This window comes from Neltuma alba, unplaced genomic scaffold (genome assembly GCF_004799145.2).
Source record: "Neltuma alba isolate B1F8T4 unplaced genomic scaffold, ASM479914v2 tig00011487_pilon, whole genome shotgun sequence".
Classification (NCBI taxonomy): Eukaryota; Viridiplantae; Streptophyta; class Magnoliopsida; order Fabales; family Fabaceae; genus Neltuma; species Neltuma alba.
In genome coordinates, this window is record NW_021636156.1 from 1 (window position 1) to 16,917 (window position 16,917).

The 16,917-nt window shown below is 36.1% G+C and overlaps 2 protein-coding genes and 1 pseudogene across 3 annotated transcripts; 1 reads left to right on the forward strand and 2 right to left on the reverse strand.

Annotated features, from left to right (window-relative positions):
* Nucleotides 1-6: 6 nt before the first annotated feature.
* LOC114714126 (syntaxin-22-like) lies at nucleotides 7-1,751 on the reverse strand (annotated as a pseudogene).
* Nucleotides 1,752-7,107: 5,356 nt separating this feature from the next.
* On the forward strand, nucleotides 7,108-11,608 carry LOC114714129 (binding partner of ACD11 1). Of its 2 annotated transcripts, none has more exons than XM_028898829.1 (5): nucleotides 7,108-7,239; nucleotides 9,297-9,400; nucleotides 9,504-9,579; nucleotides 10,680-10,760; nucleotides 10,834-11,608. In XM_028898829.1, exons 1-5 carry the CDS (start codon nucleotides 7,234-7,236, stop codon nucleotides 11,404-11,406), a joined length of 840 nt encoding a protein of 279 aa, XP_028754662.1. In that variant the 5' UTR covers nucleotides 7,108-7,233; the 3' UTR covers nucleotides 11,407-11,608. The 2 variants fall into 2 exon arrangements, with proteins under 2 accessions (XP_028754662.1, XP_028754661.1); XM_028898828.1 differs by lacking the exon at nucleotides 7,108-7,239 and adding an exon at nucleotides 8,528-8,731.
* A 3,006-nt stretch (nucleotides 11,609-14,614) lies between these two features.
* LOC114714119 (uncharacterized) lies at nucleotides 14,615-15,878 on the reverse strand. The gene is made up of 3 exons (XM_028898813.1): nucleotides 15,554-15,878; nucleotides 15,421-15,465; nucleotides 14,615-15,320 (listed from the first exon to the last, which is right to left on the reverse strand). Exons 1-3 carry the CDS (start codon nucleotides 15,795-15,797, stop codon nucleotides 15,175-15,177), a joined length of 435 nt encoding a protein of 144 aa, XP_028754646.1. The 5' UTR covers nucleotides 15,798-15,878; the 3' UTR covers nucleotides 14,615-15,174.
* Nucleotides 15,879-16,917: the final 1,039 nt, after the last annotated feature.

Here is a 16,917-nt window from a genome sequence, read left to right on the forward strand (position 1 = left end):
TTCCACAAGGAGAGCACGCTGTTCTGAAGTCTTATCAGTAACTAACATCCGCCTCACTGGCTGCAAACTGCAAACCAAAAAGCAATGGCCAGTATCATGAGCAATATGTGCATATAAGTAAAATATTTCATGAGAAATACCAGTGCACTAACAATCACTAGATGAGAATATTTGACCCAAAAACAAGTGCAGACAAAGTAACACTGAAAGTAGCCTTTTTAAGGAAAATTATTGTTGCAATACAGATCAGTTCACTTAATAAAATTGCATGACACATGCAAATTGCAAAAGAAGAAAATACAAGAAAACGAAGAGGGCATAGTCTTTTCCATTTTAAACTGTTACAACTTCAATCATCACGGTTAATCAGTCACCTGGAAGAAGAGACTTGCTTGTGAAACAAAAGGAGTGTAGGCTGTTTCCCTTGAGGCCGCAAGTTGCTGCGCCTTCTGAAATTCTTTTAAAACTCCCCTGAAATCTTTTGCAATTTTAGCGTCTGCTATCTTCTTACTTGGCTGCAACAATGAGAAAGACATAGAAGGCCATCAACTACAAAGTAGCAAGAATTAGTTATTATAACTAGTTTCCAGGCACTTCCAAAATTCATCATAACAAGGATATGATCCTCATTATAACTATTACAGACCATCAAACAGTTCCCTTGGATATGCATACAGTACCATAATAAAGATTCAAACTTACAGTGACTTCGACATGGTGATCTATTTCACTAGCCTTGCTTGAGTTTGGGCAGATGTACCCTTCACCAATTGCCCAATAATGTAGTCCTGTCTTGTGCCTGCAGGTTACAAACAGTCAACAAGTGAAAAAATGGATATTAAGCTGCTCTCAAAAATCTAAACCAAGCCTAGGTTATGACTTGACTGATGAAAGCTGTATTCAACTTAATCATGTGCAAACAGCTTGATTTTTATGAAAGAAAGGCCATAAGTCATTAGAGTTAGAAGAGTGTTTTTTTTTTTTTTTTTTGGGGAGGGGGGGGGGGGAGTGAAGTAATAAACATGCATAGAGCATAAACCCCTTTAAAAAGAAGTATAAAACTGCAATACTATGGTGCCCAAAGAACTATCTCTCCTCCTTCAATTGTTTTATTGTCGAGGGTCCAATTAATTACAAGCCATTAGCAGCCTCCCAGGTCCTCAACCACTAATGAAAATGACAAATCCACAATGTTAGCGAGAAATCTATTAGCATCCTCACGTTCATACACTACCTCCTCCCGAAATTTAAAAATGATTTTCAAGGAATTCCTAACTGACAAGTTATTTATAACTCAGACTGCTCTTAGAGAAGTGTAAGTTAACTCATCCATTGTTCTCAGTAGAAGGAAGTAACACAAAATGCAATCAGTGCAACTAAAATTGCCACTCGTTTCAACCAAACTATCGCAAATAACATTAAGTGGTACAATGAATAACGCAAATGCCCAAAAAAATCATAAATTGAGGAATCATAAGCTGTGCACACGCACAATTTATCGCGTAGCTCTAGCGTGTCTTTCGGGGTTCCAAGGGTATTGACGAGCCTCTGAAACGTGGACACAGCGGTGTTGATCTGAAAGATACCGGAAGCCACGGCCTGTGTAGGATCTTGGCTGGGATGCCGAGGTTTCGCCGCCGGGAGCGAATGGCCGGCCAGCTTCGATATCCTGAAAGCTCATTATATGATTGTTATGACCCTAACTTTCTCGAGAAAACCAAGAATTGAATTTTCTTGAGAAAGAAAAAGGGCTAACACGAGAGCAATTGGCAAAAAAAAAAAAAAAAACAACGAGAGCAAGGTGACTTAGGGCTATAACAGCACAGATACCCCCAATCGACGGGCCCTGACTCCTGAGAGTGGAGAAAGCGCAACGACGCATTGATGCGGACATGGCAGAGATAAAGGATCGGTTGGGGGCATTGATTTTTTTTTTATATTTTTTTGGCCGTGAAGGGGACGTTTGATGGTCATTAACGATCAGTTTTTTGGTTAATTGGCAATTAAGTGCCGCTTGTCGTGTAGAATAAAATGATACCCCATAAAATAATATAGATGCGCTATTTATTTATGAACCACGCGGAATATTTTAAATTTTACGTGATATATGAAATAAATCATCAATACGGTGTTTAGAAGTGATGAGAAGTACGTTTTTAAAATTCACTTTTTCGTTTGAGTTTAACGGAAAGGACTAGTCTCTCATAACGTAACGAATCAAAATTCGAATTCTTACTGAGAGAGGTGCCCACATTTATACTTGACAATACCTCGAATAGAATTAACCTCTAATAAAAGATACAATATTTAGCAAAAAATAAAATCACTTTTTCGTAAATCAAAATAAATTTTTTATAATATATTTCTTTGTATATTATAAAATCGCTTCTGAATCCAAACATCACCTAATTTAAATACGTCTAATTCATTCATACGAATCAGCATTCACAATGGGAATAGACCCCAAAAAAACAAAAAAAAGAGCATTGGCAACCAAAAAATCAAGCAATGACATCGAAAGTGAAGTTGAATATTGAGGGGCTTTAGTCTTCTAACTTTGGTTGGTACTGCAGGACATCACATGCGCTGTGCCCTCAGCAAGAAATATAGAACTTGTAGTTTTCTCTCAAGTCATGTCATCATGCCCGCTTCAAAAAAAAAACTTCTCTCTTCTCGAATTGCATTTTTTTTGAGTGTGCTGCTGGTGGCTTGGAATTGGCCTGATTAAGCTCTTTTCTGGGAGGTTTGTGATGCCTGGCGAGCCCAAGCTAATTGCCAAAGCCAACATATATGTTTGGAGATTTGGGAATTGAGAAGGACATATAGGAGGGCGAGGCGCTGAAATTCGTCAGATTGGCTTCTTCTCCTGATGTGGCAGGGTTTCAAGAGGGGATGATGGCATGTGGATTAGAAGTAGCCTGACATTGTTTAGATCATTAGATCTTGCTGCCATTATTTCCCAAAACTGGAGAAGTATGTTGGAAATTGTGCCCTAGGGGCCAATCATTCTGTTTTGAACATTGTTAATTTATGAATTTATTAATTAAGTTATCATATTGTTTGCATGTTTACTGTGATGACTATCCTTGGATAACTTATAGTTTATCCTAAATGTCCCTGGTCGGTCATCTATGTGGGAGCAAAGATGAAATAAGACCAGTATGACTTTAAAGATATATAGAGATATAAATTAAAGTCATAGGCACATGTAAGAGTACAAGGTGTTGGACCGACCCGCTATGAGAGAGCTGCATGGGTTAAGTCATAAGCTTCTCTCATATGCAAACCATGTCACTGTGCCCTTTGACCTGAGATCGTCATGGATTCATACATGAGAAACGCTTAGCTTTGACCTAGTCAAAAGTCACTTTTGAACCGAGTGATCATAAAGACTATGTTCAGGCTTAGTGGTTTTTTATGCGTAGGAATGTGAATGGTCAAGATGGAATTTGTCCCTCACATTCGTAGAGAGACATTACTGGGCCCCTCGATGAGTGAGTCTGAGAAATGTATGGCCATACTATAATGGAAAGGTAGTTCCATTTCTATACTCAGACTACTCAGGGATCGAGAAAGTAACGGTCATGAATAGGAGGATGACATTCTCCATGCCTCATCCATGACCAAAATGTCGTGAGCAAAAGGGACGTGATATGGTTGTATGAAAGATTGCATCGTTCAATGATCCTCATATGATTTGGGTAGTCGTGATGTCTTGCTAGAGACCGCTTACGACTTGTGGGTCATCATAGTTAATGGCCCACTGCCAACTTCATATGGGCCTACAGGGTCGCACACAAAATAGCCCGACACGAGTTATGATGTCCAGATTCATTGAATCTAAGATATGTCCAGATTCAATGAATAATATAGGGTGGACGTGTGTATATATATATATATATATATAAATTCGTATAATATATATAAATATAAAAGATATTAATTGTTAGATTTAATTTATAAGGATAAATTAAATATATACAAATTAATTCCGTCATCTCTTTATTAAATAAATAGGAGAATTAAATCTGTGAGACGGATTTAATTTAAACCATATTTATTTAATTGTTCTCTTATCTGATTAGGCAATATTTTGATATTGTATTAATTTCGGAATTAATTTAGAGTTAATTTCGAAATTAAATATTATTAATTAAACCTATATAGCATCCTATATATTGGTATGAGGAGCTAGGGTTTAACTAAGAGAGAGAACCAACACCTAAGAGACGGCCCAAGAGAGGAGAGAGGACGGATTCCTAAAACCCTAGAACGGACATAGGCACTAGCACGCCGTTCGAGGTTGAGGGCTACTCGTGTGGATACCGGTAGAGGAAGCCGACCGGAGTTGTCGACTTCGAACGACAAAGGAGGCACCAGAAGCATCCTGAACGGCCGAATCATCAAGTCACCAGGGAATCGAACGCCTAAAGGTAATGCTTCTTACTACCTGACTTAAACGCGATCGGTAGATCCGGGAAGGGAATGGAAGTTTAAAATTTTATGTCGTTTTCGCTGCGCGTCGCCTTTCAATTCCCTTCAGTTTTGTTAATGTGGTGTTCTTTCTTCTTGTTCCCGAGACAAGTTTGGCAACCACCACCCTTGAGCTGGGTCAAATTAAATGTTGATGAAGGTATCTCTAGTTCTACTAATAGGTCCAGCTGTGGGGTGTTTTCAGAGATCATCCAGGTTCTTGGATTGATAGGCTTGGTATTTGCACTGCCTTTGAAGTTGAGCAATGGGCTATTCTCAAGGGATCTGGGATTCAAGAAAGTCACCCTTGAATCCCATGCCTTGAACATGAGCTTCAAACTGGAGATAATTTTCCTGCAGCTAGCCTTCTTTTCCTACAAATTCAGAAGTTAATGACACTGTCATGGGATCTCACGATTCAAGATGTTCCTCAACTTGTAGATGCTCTTGCTAGTAAAGGTTTTTTTCAACTCTTCACTTTTTAGTCTGGCCTGCCTCACTTGCAAACCTTGACTTTTGATGAGCATTTGGAATTGAAATTCCCCCCGTGTTAGTTTCTTGATTTTGGTCTTTAGCTCTCTTTAAATTTAGTATTAAAAAAAAGTAGTCCAACACTAAATGCAGACATTTTTTTAAAGGGTTTTAAACATTGATTCAACATATTATAAAAAAAATAATATCTTCTACTAAACCCAATCTTATGGTGAAAACTACTTATTTTGGAAAGATTCTCTTGATAGCAAAAGCAGTATATTGTATGAAAATAAGGTGGCTGCTGCTTGCCTACAAATGGTGCTGGATAGCTGGTGGTTGATTTTGGCCTCTACTTCTCTACTTACCCCCCCCCCCCAAAAAAAAAGGTTGGATCTTCCTTGCCTGCCTCCCACGAAGCTTCTCATCAACATAAATTCGTTAAAACGCCAACAGGCTTCATCATATCGTGATCGTGATATCCACTCCCAACTCCAAAAACGTGTGTTCATGCGTCGCAGAGCCATTGATGTAATGTCTTTTGGGTCTCTTCAACATATGCAAATGATATTTTAGTGGCGTCACCCCCCCCCCCTTTTTTTCTCCTTTATCAGTTACACATGCAATCCAGAGCTTGCCTGATACAATTACTTCAATATCACATTGACTTTTTAAAATGCCACTCATGTCCCTTCCCAATCCCATTACGAAACAGTATCTTGCCAAACAAGTTTTCTATATCACTTTTACTTAGGGTGTGTTTGGATGAAACCAAACCGTGTTTTGAAAAAGTGATTCTGGAGAATAGATTCTGGAAAGAATAGATTCTGAGAAAAATAAATGTTATGAAAAAGTGATTTTGAGAAGTGAGAGTGTTTGGATAGTTGTTATCAGAAGCACTTTTTATATATACAAATTACTAAAAAAAAGACATAAGTTAATATGATAATTACAGAAAAAATAGATTTTATGATATATTTTAATTTGAAGGAATAAAATTGTTAATAATATATTTTTTATTAACATAATTAATAATACATAAGATAATATATTAATAATAATTAATATGTATATATATTTTTAAAATATAAGATTAAATATGTTTATAAAAAATATGTTTATAAAAAAAATAACAAGATTCATATCCTATAAGCTCTCACACTCTCCCCTTTTTCTCCAAAAGCAAAAAATTTCTGCTTTTTCCAAAACCACGGTTTGCCCAAAACCCGTGGGTGTTTGGGTGACTTATCACCCAAATCATGGTTTGGGTCCCCAAACCATGGTTTGGGGTGTCACCCAAACGGAGCCTTAATCTCATTGCTTACCTTCATCTAAATCTATATCTAATACATAAAAATATTCTTAAAAGCTCAAAAATGTCGAAAGGTCCATGGAATTCAGATCAACTCAATAGACGACGCTTCAGCGTTTAAGATTCATGGGAGTTTATTTCTTAGTAACGAAGCGGTCTTATCAATCAATTAATTAAATGAATAAACTAAATTGCGAAATTGTTAATGCCAATTCAACACAACACTAATATTTTTTCATATACTACGTCTAATTCTTATTACTACCTCCAATCTTAATTATAAGATCTTATTTGTGAACTGTAAATGAGATTTTATAATTATGATCAGACGTAGTATAAGAATTAATTAACTAATTTAAGTATATTAGATAATTAGTTAAATTAGTTATTTATAATAAATAGGTGTTATCTTCCTTAACATACCAATACTAATCAAGTATCATTTAATGAAACATTTAATATATGCAACTATTATAAGAACTATTTTTAAAAAATAAATAAATAGGATAAACAAAATGAATTATAATCTTATATTTAAAATTAAATTAAAAGTCAAACTAATTTTTATAATAGTATTAAGTACCCGAAATAATATTATTTATCACTTCCAGTATGAGAACTAGACTGATATATGAGTGATAATAATTCATTGTTTTGATAAATCTTAACGCGTCGGTAGTACAATTATATCGTATTATAATTACAATAGGCCGTCCCCATGTCGGAAAACTCGTTGGGATTGAATTTCACGGTACTCCCACGTGCGAATCTGACCCTGGCACGTGTTCCAAACTCTGCCCGTCTAATAGAAATCTAAAGCGCTCCCTCCTCTTGATGCCATTTTCGTTTTCTTCTTCTCCTCCTTTGCTGACCTCGCTTCTCCCTAGACTCTCTGCTACAGACATAGTTCCGACTTGCCAGCTAATATTTGCGGCTCTTCTTGCTCGCCCGAGATCTTTCATTGCAATCCTCTCACGATGCCGGTGAGTACTTGTCGTCATTGTACGTAGTGTGGTATGTTTCGCATGTTCGAAGATCTTGTTATTCGGCATATGTCACATTTTTACAAGTTTGATCTTTTTGTGGATTGGAAAGGTTTTGAGCTTGTTGGAATGTCAGCTGTATGAAATGTCGGCCTACAATGTCTGTTCTTATGATTTGGAAACTGTTCTGATTTTGACTTGGAAATAATGATCAGCATACCTTCAATTTCCGCGAAGCCTGTCTATGAAATGTCCATTTCTTCCATCAGTGGTTCACATTTCTCAGAATTGCAAAAAGGATCTCTTTCGGGAAACTATGACACGTTATTATCTTTCTTAACGTCATTTACTTGCTTAAATCTTTGAAATGCTTCCCAGGTTTATTTCGTTTCGGTTATAATTCACTTAATCTGTAAACTGTATCATTGTTGGTATTTGATCCTGATCTCAACCCTAAAACGAAGCTGATTTCTTGTCTCCTCACACCATTGCAGACTGGTTTGACAAAGCTAAACATTATCTACCCTACCAATAATTTTAATCGTCCTCTTTCACACTGTAGATATTGTCAAAGGAAAAGAATTGTAGGATAGAAGAATGAATTCCCTTGACATTTGGTTCAGAGTAAAAGCCCGGTACATATAGTCCTTAGCATGTAACAGATGGAGCTGCCATCTAAGGGCCTAGCCTAAGTTCTGTTTTCTGACTCCATTTTATTCTTCCCGTTGAACATTGAAAATTTTAGACTTTGGTTGGATTACCTTTTAGCGATGCTATTGACTGATTGAGATGTTATGGGCAAATCCCAAGAACTGCTGGTGTCCTTGTGGTGCCTGTGCAGACATGAATGTTGCTTATAATACCTGCTACAATCTGATGTGTTAAACACTTACAACACAATGAAATCTGGAGATCTATGTATTTGGTGCTTTGATGACAATATTGATGTTTATGTTTCCGTCTCCAAACAGGATTGAAAGGTTGAAAAATTAGTGGAAGTACAAGTGGATTATACACAATCCTATCAATTCCTACAAAATTTGTTCAAAGGATTACCTAAAAATTAAAACATCATGAAGATCACAATGCAAACTTTATGCATATACTTACATATGTATATATATTATTCAAGGACAGGAACAATATTAGCCGGAAATAATACATAAGGATTAAATGTTGAACAACTAGTAATGTTAGATAAACTCGTTTTTCCAAGTGCCTGATTGTAGAGTAATTGAATTGTCGGTGTCATATTTCATTAATCGGATAATATTATGTGGTAATTGGTGGGTGAAGAATTAAACTCTTACTTATCTTTTAAAACATTGACTCAGGTGTATATTCTGAGTCAAAATTGAAGCTTTACAACAAGTATGCATTTCTCTATAGTCTGTCTAATTGAAATATGACCATGTGATGTGGATAAACAACAGTTGTTTCTGATTAGCGTATGTTTGAAGTGTTGATCCTAACATCAAGTTTGTGGGTTAAGGTTTTTTTCCTCCTTTGTGTATTTGAATCATTTTAAGGATTAACTTAGAATAATGTGATACAATCACACTAATTTAATCTGCTGGTTTGGTTAATAAACCACATTTTAAATGATTAACATATTTTATTGGGTTTTTAACCTCCCATATGTCACAGCCTCTCTCGTGTAGATGTTTATGTAGCAAACCACAGAAAGATAATGATTAGAAGTAGCAGTTATAAAAACTATTTACAAGTGGTAAGAATGAGTTGACAACTTGAAAGCACTTATAACATACTAATATTCATATGTGTTTCTTTTTCCGAGAAACTAATGGGAGACACCATCTGGGGAGTGCTCTTCAAAGAAGTAACAAAGTATAGATGAGTAATTTTGTTTATCTTCAAAATGTTAATAGAGCACAATAGCGTCGTGTGATTCATGTAGCCTACCCCACCTAGTGGGACAAGGCTTGTTGTTGCTGTTGTTGTTGCTGCCCTTAAGTGTGGGATTTCAAAATGCTATAGCATATACAGAGGTGGATTTTCCACAAGATTTTACTATATAAGTGTTTTATTCTTTTCAGCTAACAACTGTTAAAGTGAGTAATGTTTCCTTGGGAGCAACAGAGCGAGACATAAAAGAGTTCTTCTCATTTTCTGGTGACATTGAATATGTTGAAATGCAGAGGTCAGTTGGTGTGTTTAGTGTTATACCTCATGAATTATTCCTTCAGTGTATTTTCAATCCTAATTTCTTTTTATTCAAATGATAAGCTTCTGTGTTGATGCAGTCATGATGAACGGTCTCAAGTTGCCTACGTCACCTTCAAGGATTTGCAAGGAGCTGAGACTGCAGTGCTACTATCGGTAACTTGTTGATCATCATTTAATATGTATTATTTTGTTGTATTTTACAGTAGATGATTATTTGTCAATACCCAAAAGGTGTTACTTTGAGTTGACATAGGGAGTTTTTTTTCCAGAGTAATTGAGACACGTTTTATCATTGAAATACAAGGAATATATAGATCTTTAAATACTCGCACATGGTTAGAACTGAGAAACTCTATAATGGCTTTCAAAAGTTTCTTTTTCTCAAGGGTCTTCCATGCAAACCTTAATCATAGTCCCATGTTAATATGAATATTGTCAAAAGTTGCTTATTATATGCATTGTGATGTACATGGTGGAGAATCTTAAATCGCCATGTAATTATTCAATTTACATTTTAGCTGATCCCTTGAAAGTTTTGTACTTTTTAGAAGCACCTGTATCCAATTTGAACATTGATTATTTTTAAGGTTTGGAGCCAGCATCAGTCATTATTTTAAGCAATCACAAAAAATGGACATGCTGTGCTGTTTATTTTCAGCTCTAACTACGTTATAAGAGAAGTCATGGTATTACTGCTGATGCCGATGATCTGATCCTCATATAAAGTTGTTGAAATAATAATTATCCTCAAGTTTTCAATGTCGCTATTAAAGGTTTTAATCAAGGAAAATCTCTTTCTTATCGAACAGAACTGTTAATATAAAAGTCCCATTTGTCCTTTTCCTTGGAAGATGAAATAATTTGTAGTTGGAGCTTCAGAAGACGAACTAGCACCATCCTCTCTGAAGTCTGGAACTAAAGGTTTTATGATCTTATAGTTACTGGACATATTTTATTGATTCCTGTGAGGCTGGATGCTGGAAAATTTCCCTCTCTGCTCTAGATTCTTATCCTCCTCCTATCGGACTGTGGGTTACATAACATAATTATTCAATATCGGATGATGAGTTTGTACCGCAAAACAACTTACGAGCTTGTAGAGTCTAACCTGCTAGCATATCCTCATCTGAGCTATTGGATACTTTCAAATATTATGACAATTTTCACAACCTCTACTAATTATTCCTTTTAGTGTATTGATTTATGTAAATTACAATGTATAACCACGTTTGACAGAGTTTCATCCATGTCAGGGAGCAACAATAGTTGATCTATCAGTTACAGTAACTATGGATCCAGATTACAAGCTTCCACCTGCTGCCCTTGCGTCATCTGTAAGCCTTACAGAGGACCTCTACACTAAACTAACTACACTGCTCAGACTAAGAACTGTCTAATCTTTTGCAGGCAACAGACACAAAACCTCCTGTTGGTGGTGAATCTGCTTTACGGAGGGCAGAGGATGTGGTCTCAGGCATGCTAGCCAAGGGCTTCATCTTAGGAAAAGATGCTGTCAACAAAGCAAGGACGTTTGATGAGAAGCACCAGTTGTCATCCACAGCTTCTGCTAAAGTCGCATCTTTTGACCAGAAAATTGGACTTACTGAGAAAATAAGTGTTGGTGCTTCAGTTGTGAGTGATAGAGTTCGAGAAGTGGATCAAAAGTATCAGGTTTCAGAGAAAACCAAATCAGCATTTGCTGCTGCAGAACAGAAAGTCAGTACAGCTGGTTCTGCTATAATGCAGAACAGATACGTGCTTACCGGGGCTTCCTGGGTAACAGGTGCATTTAACAAGGTTGCTAAGGCAGCCGGAGATGTGGGACAAAAGACAAAAGAAAAAGTGGAGAATGCAGAACAGGAAGAACATCGAAAAGTGGAGGATCAATATGCACAGGTTCTATCAGAGTCTCCCAAAGCAGCAGCAAGTGAGCAGCATCACTCTTCAAAGCCGCCTCCTGCTCAGGGCTTGATCCTTTAATTCGCATCTTGTATATACATTCTGCGAATTGTTTCTATAAGGTATCTTTTGACCAATATGTGTTTTCTTTCTTTCTTATGCTTGAGATTGAATTTGAAACAGGTTCTCCAGTTTATTGAACTTGTCTGCAATTGCTTAATTCTCTTTCATGTAACAAAGATAAACTGGATGATAATGATCTGCCTTTGCAGTTTTCCTGCTTCCCCCATTTGTTTATAAAATACAAACCCTGGTAATGCCCAGATGTTACTACAAGAACTGAAACTCTAAATTCGAGGATGCCTTCTGCAAAGGCGCACATATAAGTACTGAGCTTAACTGCTACATGAATTTAGTGGAGCTCAAGTTCTGCAGGAGGAAGCAATGGAATAACCACCACCTTACACCTCACTCCGAGGGTCGAATGAGGTGTGTGCCGCCGGGGTGGTTTTAGCAATGGTGATGGTTGGAATTTCAGCAAGGATTAAAAGAGCGGCGCAACGCCCAAATGACATCTAGATCAAAGCATTTCATAACATTCAGATCTTGCTTTGAATTTGACACGAGATCAATTCTTGATTTGCCCTTATCATCTTTATCATCTACAACAAGAGGTAAAACAGACACGTTATTGTGTTCAAATACCATCTAATGTAAAATCATCCAACTCTCTGATTCTTAATTCAGGGTGTGTTTAGGTAGTTTATAAATCGTTTGAAAAAAATTTACATAGGCCGAGTTATGGGTTAAATGGTTTAGACCACTTAACATATAGGTTAAAGGGTCTAAGCTAAAATAATTTCGTTTTATTTGAGCTAAATTTTCCCAACTCAACTGGCCCAACAAGGCATGAAATGAATCTCAGGCCCATCTTTTAGAATTTTAAATTTATACGATAGAAAGTACTATAAACTACTGCTTTTCATTTTACTGCAAGTAACAAACAAACTTTAAATATGTTTTTGGTACCTTTGTTTTTTTGGAAAGAACATATGTTTGGTTTATGGCAAAAAAAAACCAGGTCAAAAAAAGTATATGGCCAAAAAAAAAATACATGTTCGGTATTAATTGAATAATTTTACTTTATTCTATGTGCTAGATGGCCATATGCCTTTGAATTTTGATCACATGTGAGGGAGGAGTTCACATTCACGAGCTTAATTGTCGTGGCCGAAAAGTGCCACCCGTGATGGTGGGACCACGGCGGTCTTTTTCAATTGTGTGGGGACCGCCTGTTTTACGCTTTAATCACCACCCATTGGATTGTTTATTAATTATCCATATGTCTTCGTCATAAATTATGCGTAACGTTTCAAAACAGAGTTACTTTCATTAAAGGAAGCTTCATCATTGGACTTTAGGCATTTCGGAAATTTTCAGTTCCATACAATGCCTCCATCTCACCACATAAAATTTTGTTTTATTCGTTTTGTTTTTCCTTTTCCCCTGCCTACTCTGACGTGTTCGAATTATTACTAATTGAATAACCTTTATTAGGAAGATACTTCATCTGATTTTTTTTATTTATTAGTAGTAAAGAATTGGATACGTAGTGGCTAAGTAAGTTAAATTTTGCTATGAAGGAATAGCGCCCTAACCCACTCCGGCAACAAAATTGTTATTTTAATGAATAATAATAATACCGACAAAAAAAAAGTTAAACGAATTTTAATAAAGTGTCGACTTTACAATTCCATCACGCGTTGCCACGTGTATTTTCTTGATTTTGACGTGTGCATTATGAACAGATATTCTATTAGGTTGCTTTTACAAGCTCATTGGTCGCTACTCTCACAGTGTTCTTTTAACTTCCCATAATAGCTTCCATCTCTTATGAAAATGATATATATCCATGTACTTCATCCCTCATGTTTTTTAACATAACCCCGTGACCTAGATTAACATTAATAGCATGTCCTTTTAATACTTCATAATCACACACAATTGGTTCTTATATTTTAAAGACACGTAATCTTCAACACCCAGATAGTCTAATTGCTAACTCACAGACAGCCAAAAAAAAAAATACTGGTCCAGTAGATCAAATAGAAATATAAAATTGTTGATGAAATTTTAGGCACTTAATTGACAAAAATTTTAGGGACTAAATTTATAATTTGAAACATTATCCGTATTGAAAATATAAATTTTAAATAAGTTGTTGGGTTAATAAAGTGATGGAGGAGAGGAAGATATCCTGGCGTTCGTGGAGAGGAGGGTAATGTTTTAATGTCAGCATCGCGTCAGGGTGGGCGGCATTTAAGCCAGCATCAACTGTGAAACGACATGTTGGTGCGGCGTCACCAACACTGATAAACGACACTACAAATCACCTTCCATTTTGTGTCGTTTGTGTGGGACCCCCGTTTTTATCGTCATTTTGGATCATCCTCTCCCCGCCACCACCTAAACCATCACAATAATGCCTCCCCACCTGCCACGTATTCCTGAACATCAATCCACAGGGCACTGGCCCCATGTTCATCATTTAGGACTAAATGCAAGAACAATGTTCACTACTCAATAAAGTAGCACAACTTGGGATTTAAATAGATTAGTTCTTTCATTAGTATTGATCCCTCTCTCGCGTAAATCAACTACCACTTTGAGTGTTAAATACAATAACTAATTAATTAATTTGGGTAAATTAAAAAAAAATTAGATTGGTTATTTATAATAAATAGTTATTACTTTTTTTATAATATCCTTACTAATCAGGTTTATTGGTTAAAGCTATCATTATTAAAAATACTGTCTTGAAAAAAATAAATATGAAAAATAAAGTGAATTAAGATCTTATATTTAGAACTAAATAAAAAGTCATACAAAATCTTTTTTTTTTTAATTTTAAATATAAAACATATTTTATAATGTAATTTATAGCTGGACGAATAATAAGACCCTGAGGTAGCATACTGTTTGATGTTGATCCTTTGATGTTGACGAAGATGATAATCGATTTCTTAGTGCTACCACAACGTTCACCCAATCAGCCCAAACACAAACTCAATCATATGGTCCTCTTAGAGATCTAGAACTTGATCACCCCCCACCGACACTATTGTGCAACACGTGTAAACCGCTCTTAATTTAGCCCTCCCCGTGAATCTCAGCAAAGGAATAAAGACCAAAAGATATTTTAAACCAAGAATAGATGCATACTGGAATCAAGAGGCGCTCGTCATTATGGACGAAATTTTGTGTGAATGCTAAAAAGAAAAATGTCATGTAAATAAATAGATGCATTAAATAATTATTAGCAAAATTAATGAAAATCCTCTCCCCTCTCCCAAATACTCACCCATTACTACTTTTGCTCTCCACAAAATAACATTCAATACTCCATCAAGAAAAATGGCATTCCTTTTTTTATTTTTTTTGAGGCCAACTGAGAAAATCAATTGCAGGGTAAATGAGGTGTACTATTCCTATGAGCACCACCATTTACAGCTGGCATTTCAACCGCAAACCGAGACGAGTTAACGGTCCCAAAGTCCAGCTGTATTCCAACATTCGGCGCACCACACCCTGTCCTCTTCTATCTTACGCCGTCGCCGGAACTCACATTTTTTATCCTACACTCGCCGTTCCAGTTGTTTGGCCGAGCAGCTCCAACAGGAGACAAAGATTTATGGGAATTATTGTGCTATTATGATTATTCAGTGGAAATCAATTCCGAACTCGAAATGCCTGTACAAAAATGAAAGCGGCAAAAAAAAAAAATTTTCCGCAAGCAATTCGGATATACACGAATAAGAATATTGAATGAAAGGCAGCGAGAAATCAAGATTAGAAATCAGCGAATTTCCTGTGAGGCCGGGATTTCTGAGACTGTTTCCCGATCTCTCGCAAATTACGCAGGCTTCGAATCGCTAAAACATCGCCTCTTTCCACCTTTATGTACTTCTGAATGTCGTTCATCTCCACCGCCGAATCTAAAGACAACAAACAAGAACGAAATCAGTCCAAAAAATTACCATGGCTAGATAAATTCCAAAAAAAAAACCGTCTCCGGTTTCTACAAATGCATCATACCGAAATGACTGGAGGAGCGCTTGAATCCGTTGAACTGAGCCAAGTCTGAAACAAGAAGGCGAGGAAATGAAATAGTGACGAAGGAATGGAAGATTGATGATGATAAGGCGCAGTGTTAAAGTAGAATGAGTACCTGATTGAGAAGGACTGTGAGAAAAGAGGTAGAGGATGAAGAAGCAGAGGAGCGTGAGAATGGGAATGAGGTGGATGAACTTGTTCGGTGCGGGAGACGGCGATATTGACAAGCGATGAGTCTTGTTGTTGTCGTCGTCGACTTCAAGGCGGCGCTTGGGTTCTTGTGGTGAGAGTGGGGCCTCCTTAGGGCTTCCATGGAGGTGGAGCTTGGAGGAAGGTGAGCCGAGAGATTGCCTCTGCATGGTCGCCGACACGCATAGAGCGGCTGAGGAATGGGGAAGAAGGAGAGAAACTGCGAGCCGAGTGCCAGTGAATCAGTGATAGAGTCAACTTGTGATTTGTTTAATAACATTATTTATTTATTTATTTATTTACAACTATACGTTGTGTCCGGAAGAGAAAAAGAAAAATCCTTATAGTTTTTTTGGTGCCACGTCACAATTCACACATTCACTTTTTTAAATCTCATTGGAATCCAATGTTTGTTTATCCTTCATTCTATTGCTTTTCGTCTTTTATCCTTCTTTTATGCCTTTTTTTACTTTATTCGTTTGGACTTTTTTATTTGAATAAATTATTAAAAAAATAAATTTTAAAGAAATTATATGTATTTTTTTTTTTTATTTCGGAATTTTAAATATTTTTAAAACCATAAGTTATATAAATTTACTTTTAAATTTATTGAAACTGTATAACCTTTTTTAAATATACACAAGCATTTTCACAATAAAGAGATTGCATTTGATCTTCTTCTTCTGTGTGTTTTACTAAAACAATTTAGATTTTGGGAGTGTTTGGATATCCTATAAATGTTTTTTGAAAATATTTTTAAAAAATCCAGATAAAATCCTTCACATATTTAATAAAATCACTTTTAAAACTATAGTTTTATTTTCATTCATACAGCCCTTTATTTATATTATAATGAGATATTTATATATGTTTAAAAAATAATAAAAGATTTATATAATTCTAATAGAATTCATGAGATATTATTTAATTTTCTCGTTTCATTTTAAGCTAGCCCGTTTACTTGTTTGTTAATTTTTTTCGTTTTAGTGCTGTGTGACTTTTCTAATCGTCATTAACCTTTCTTTTTTTGGTCAAAGTCATTAACCTTTCTTTTGGCATATAGAAACAAAATTGCAAAAGATGGCAAAAGAAAGTTACCCAAAAAAAAAAAAAACCAAAACAAAACAAAAGAACGGCCGCGTCTTTTCCTTTTTCTCCCTCTTTCGGCTTCGTCTTCTTTGTTGTCCAGGACTGGCTATGGAACAAGAAATGCTTGGAGGAAGCCCAGTATAAGTTGGGATCCTGGTTCGGCCCAATAGGACCATTTGATTTTATTTTTTTTTTGCTAAA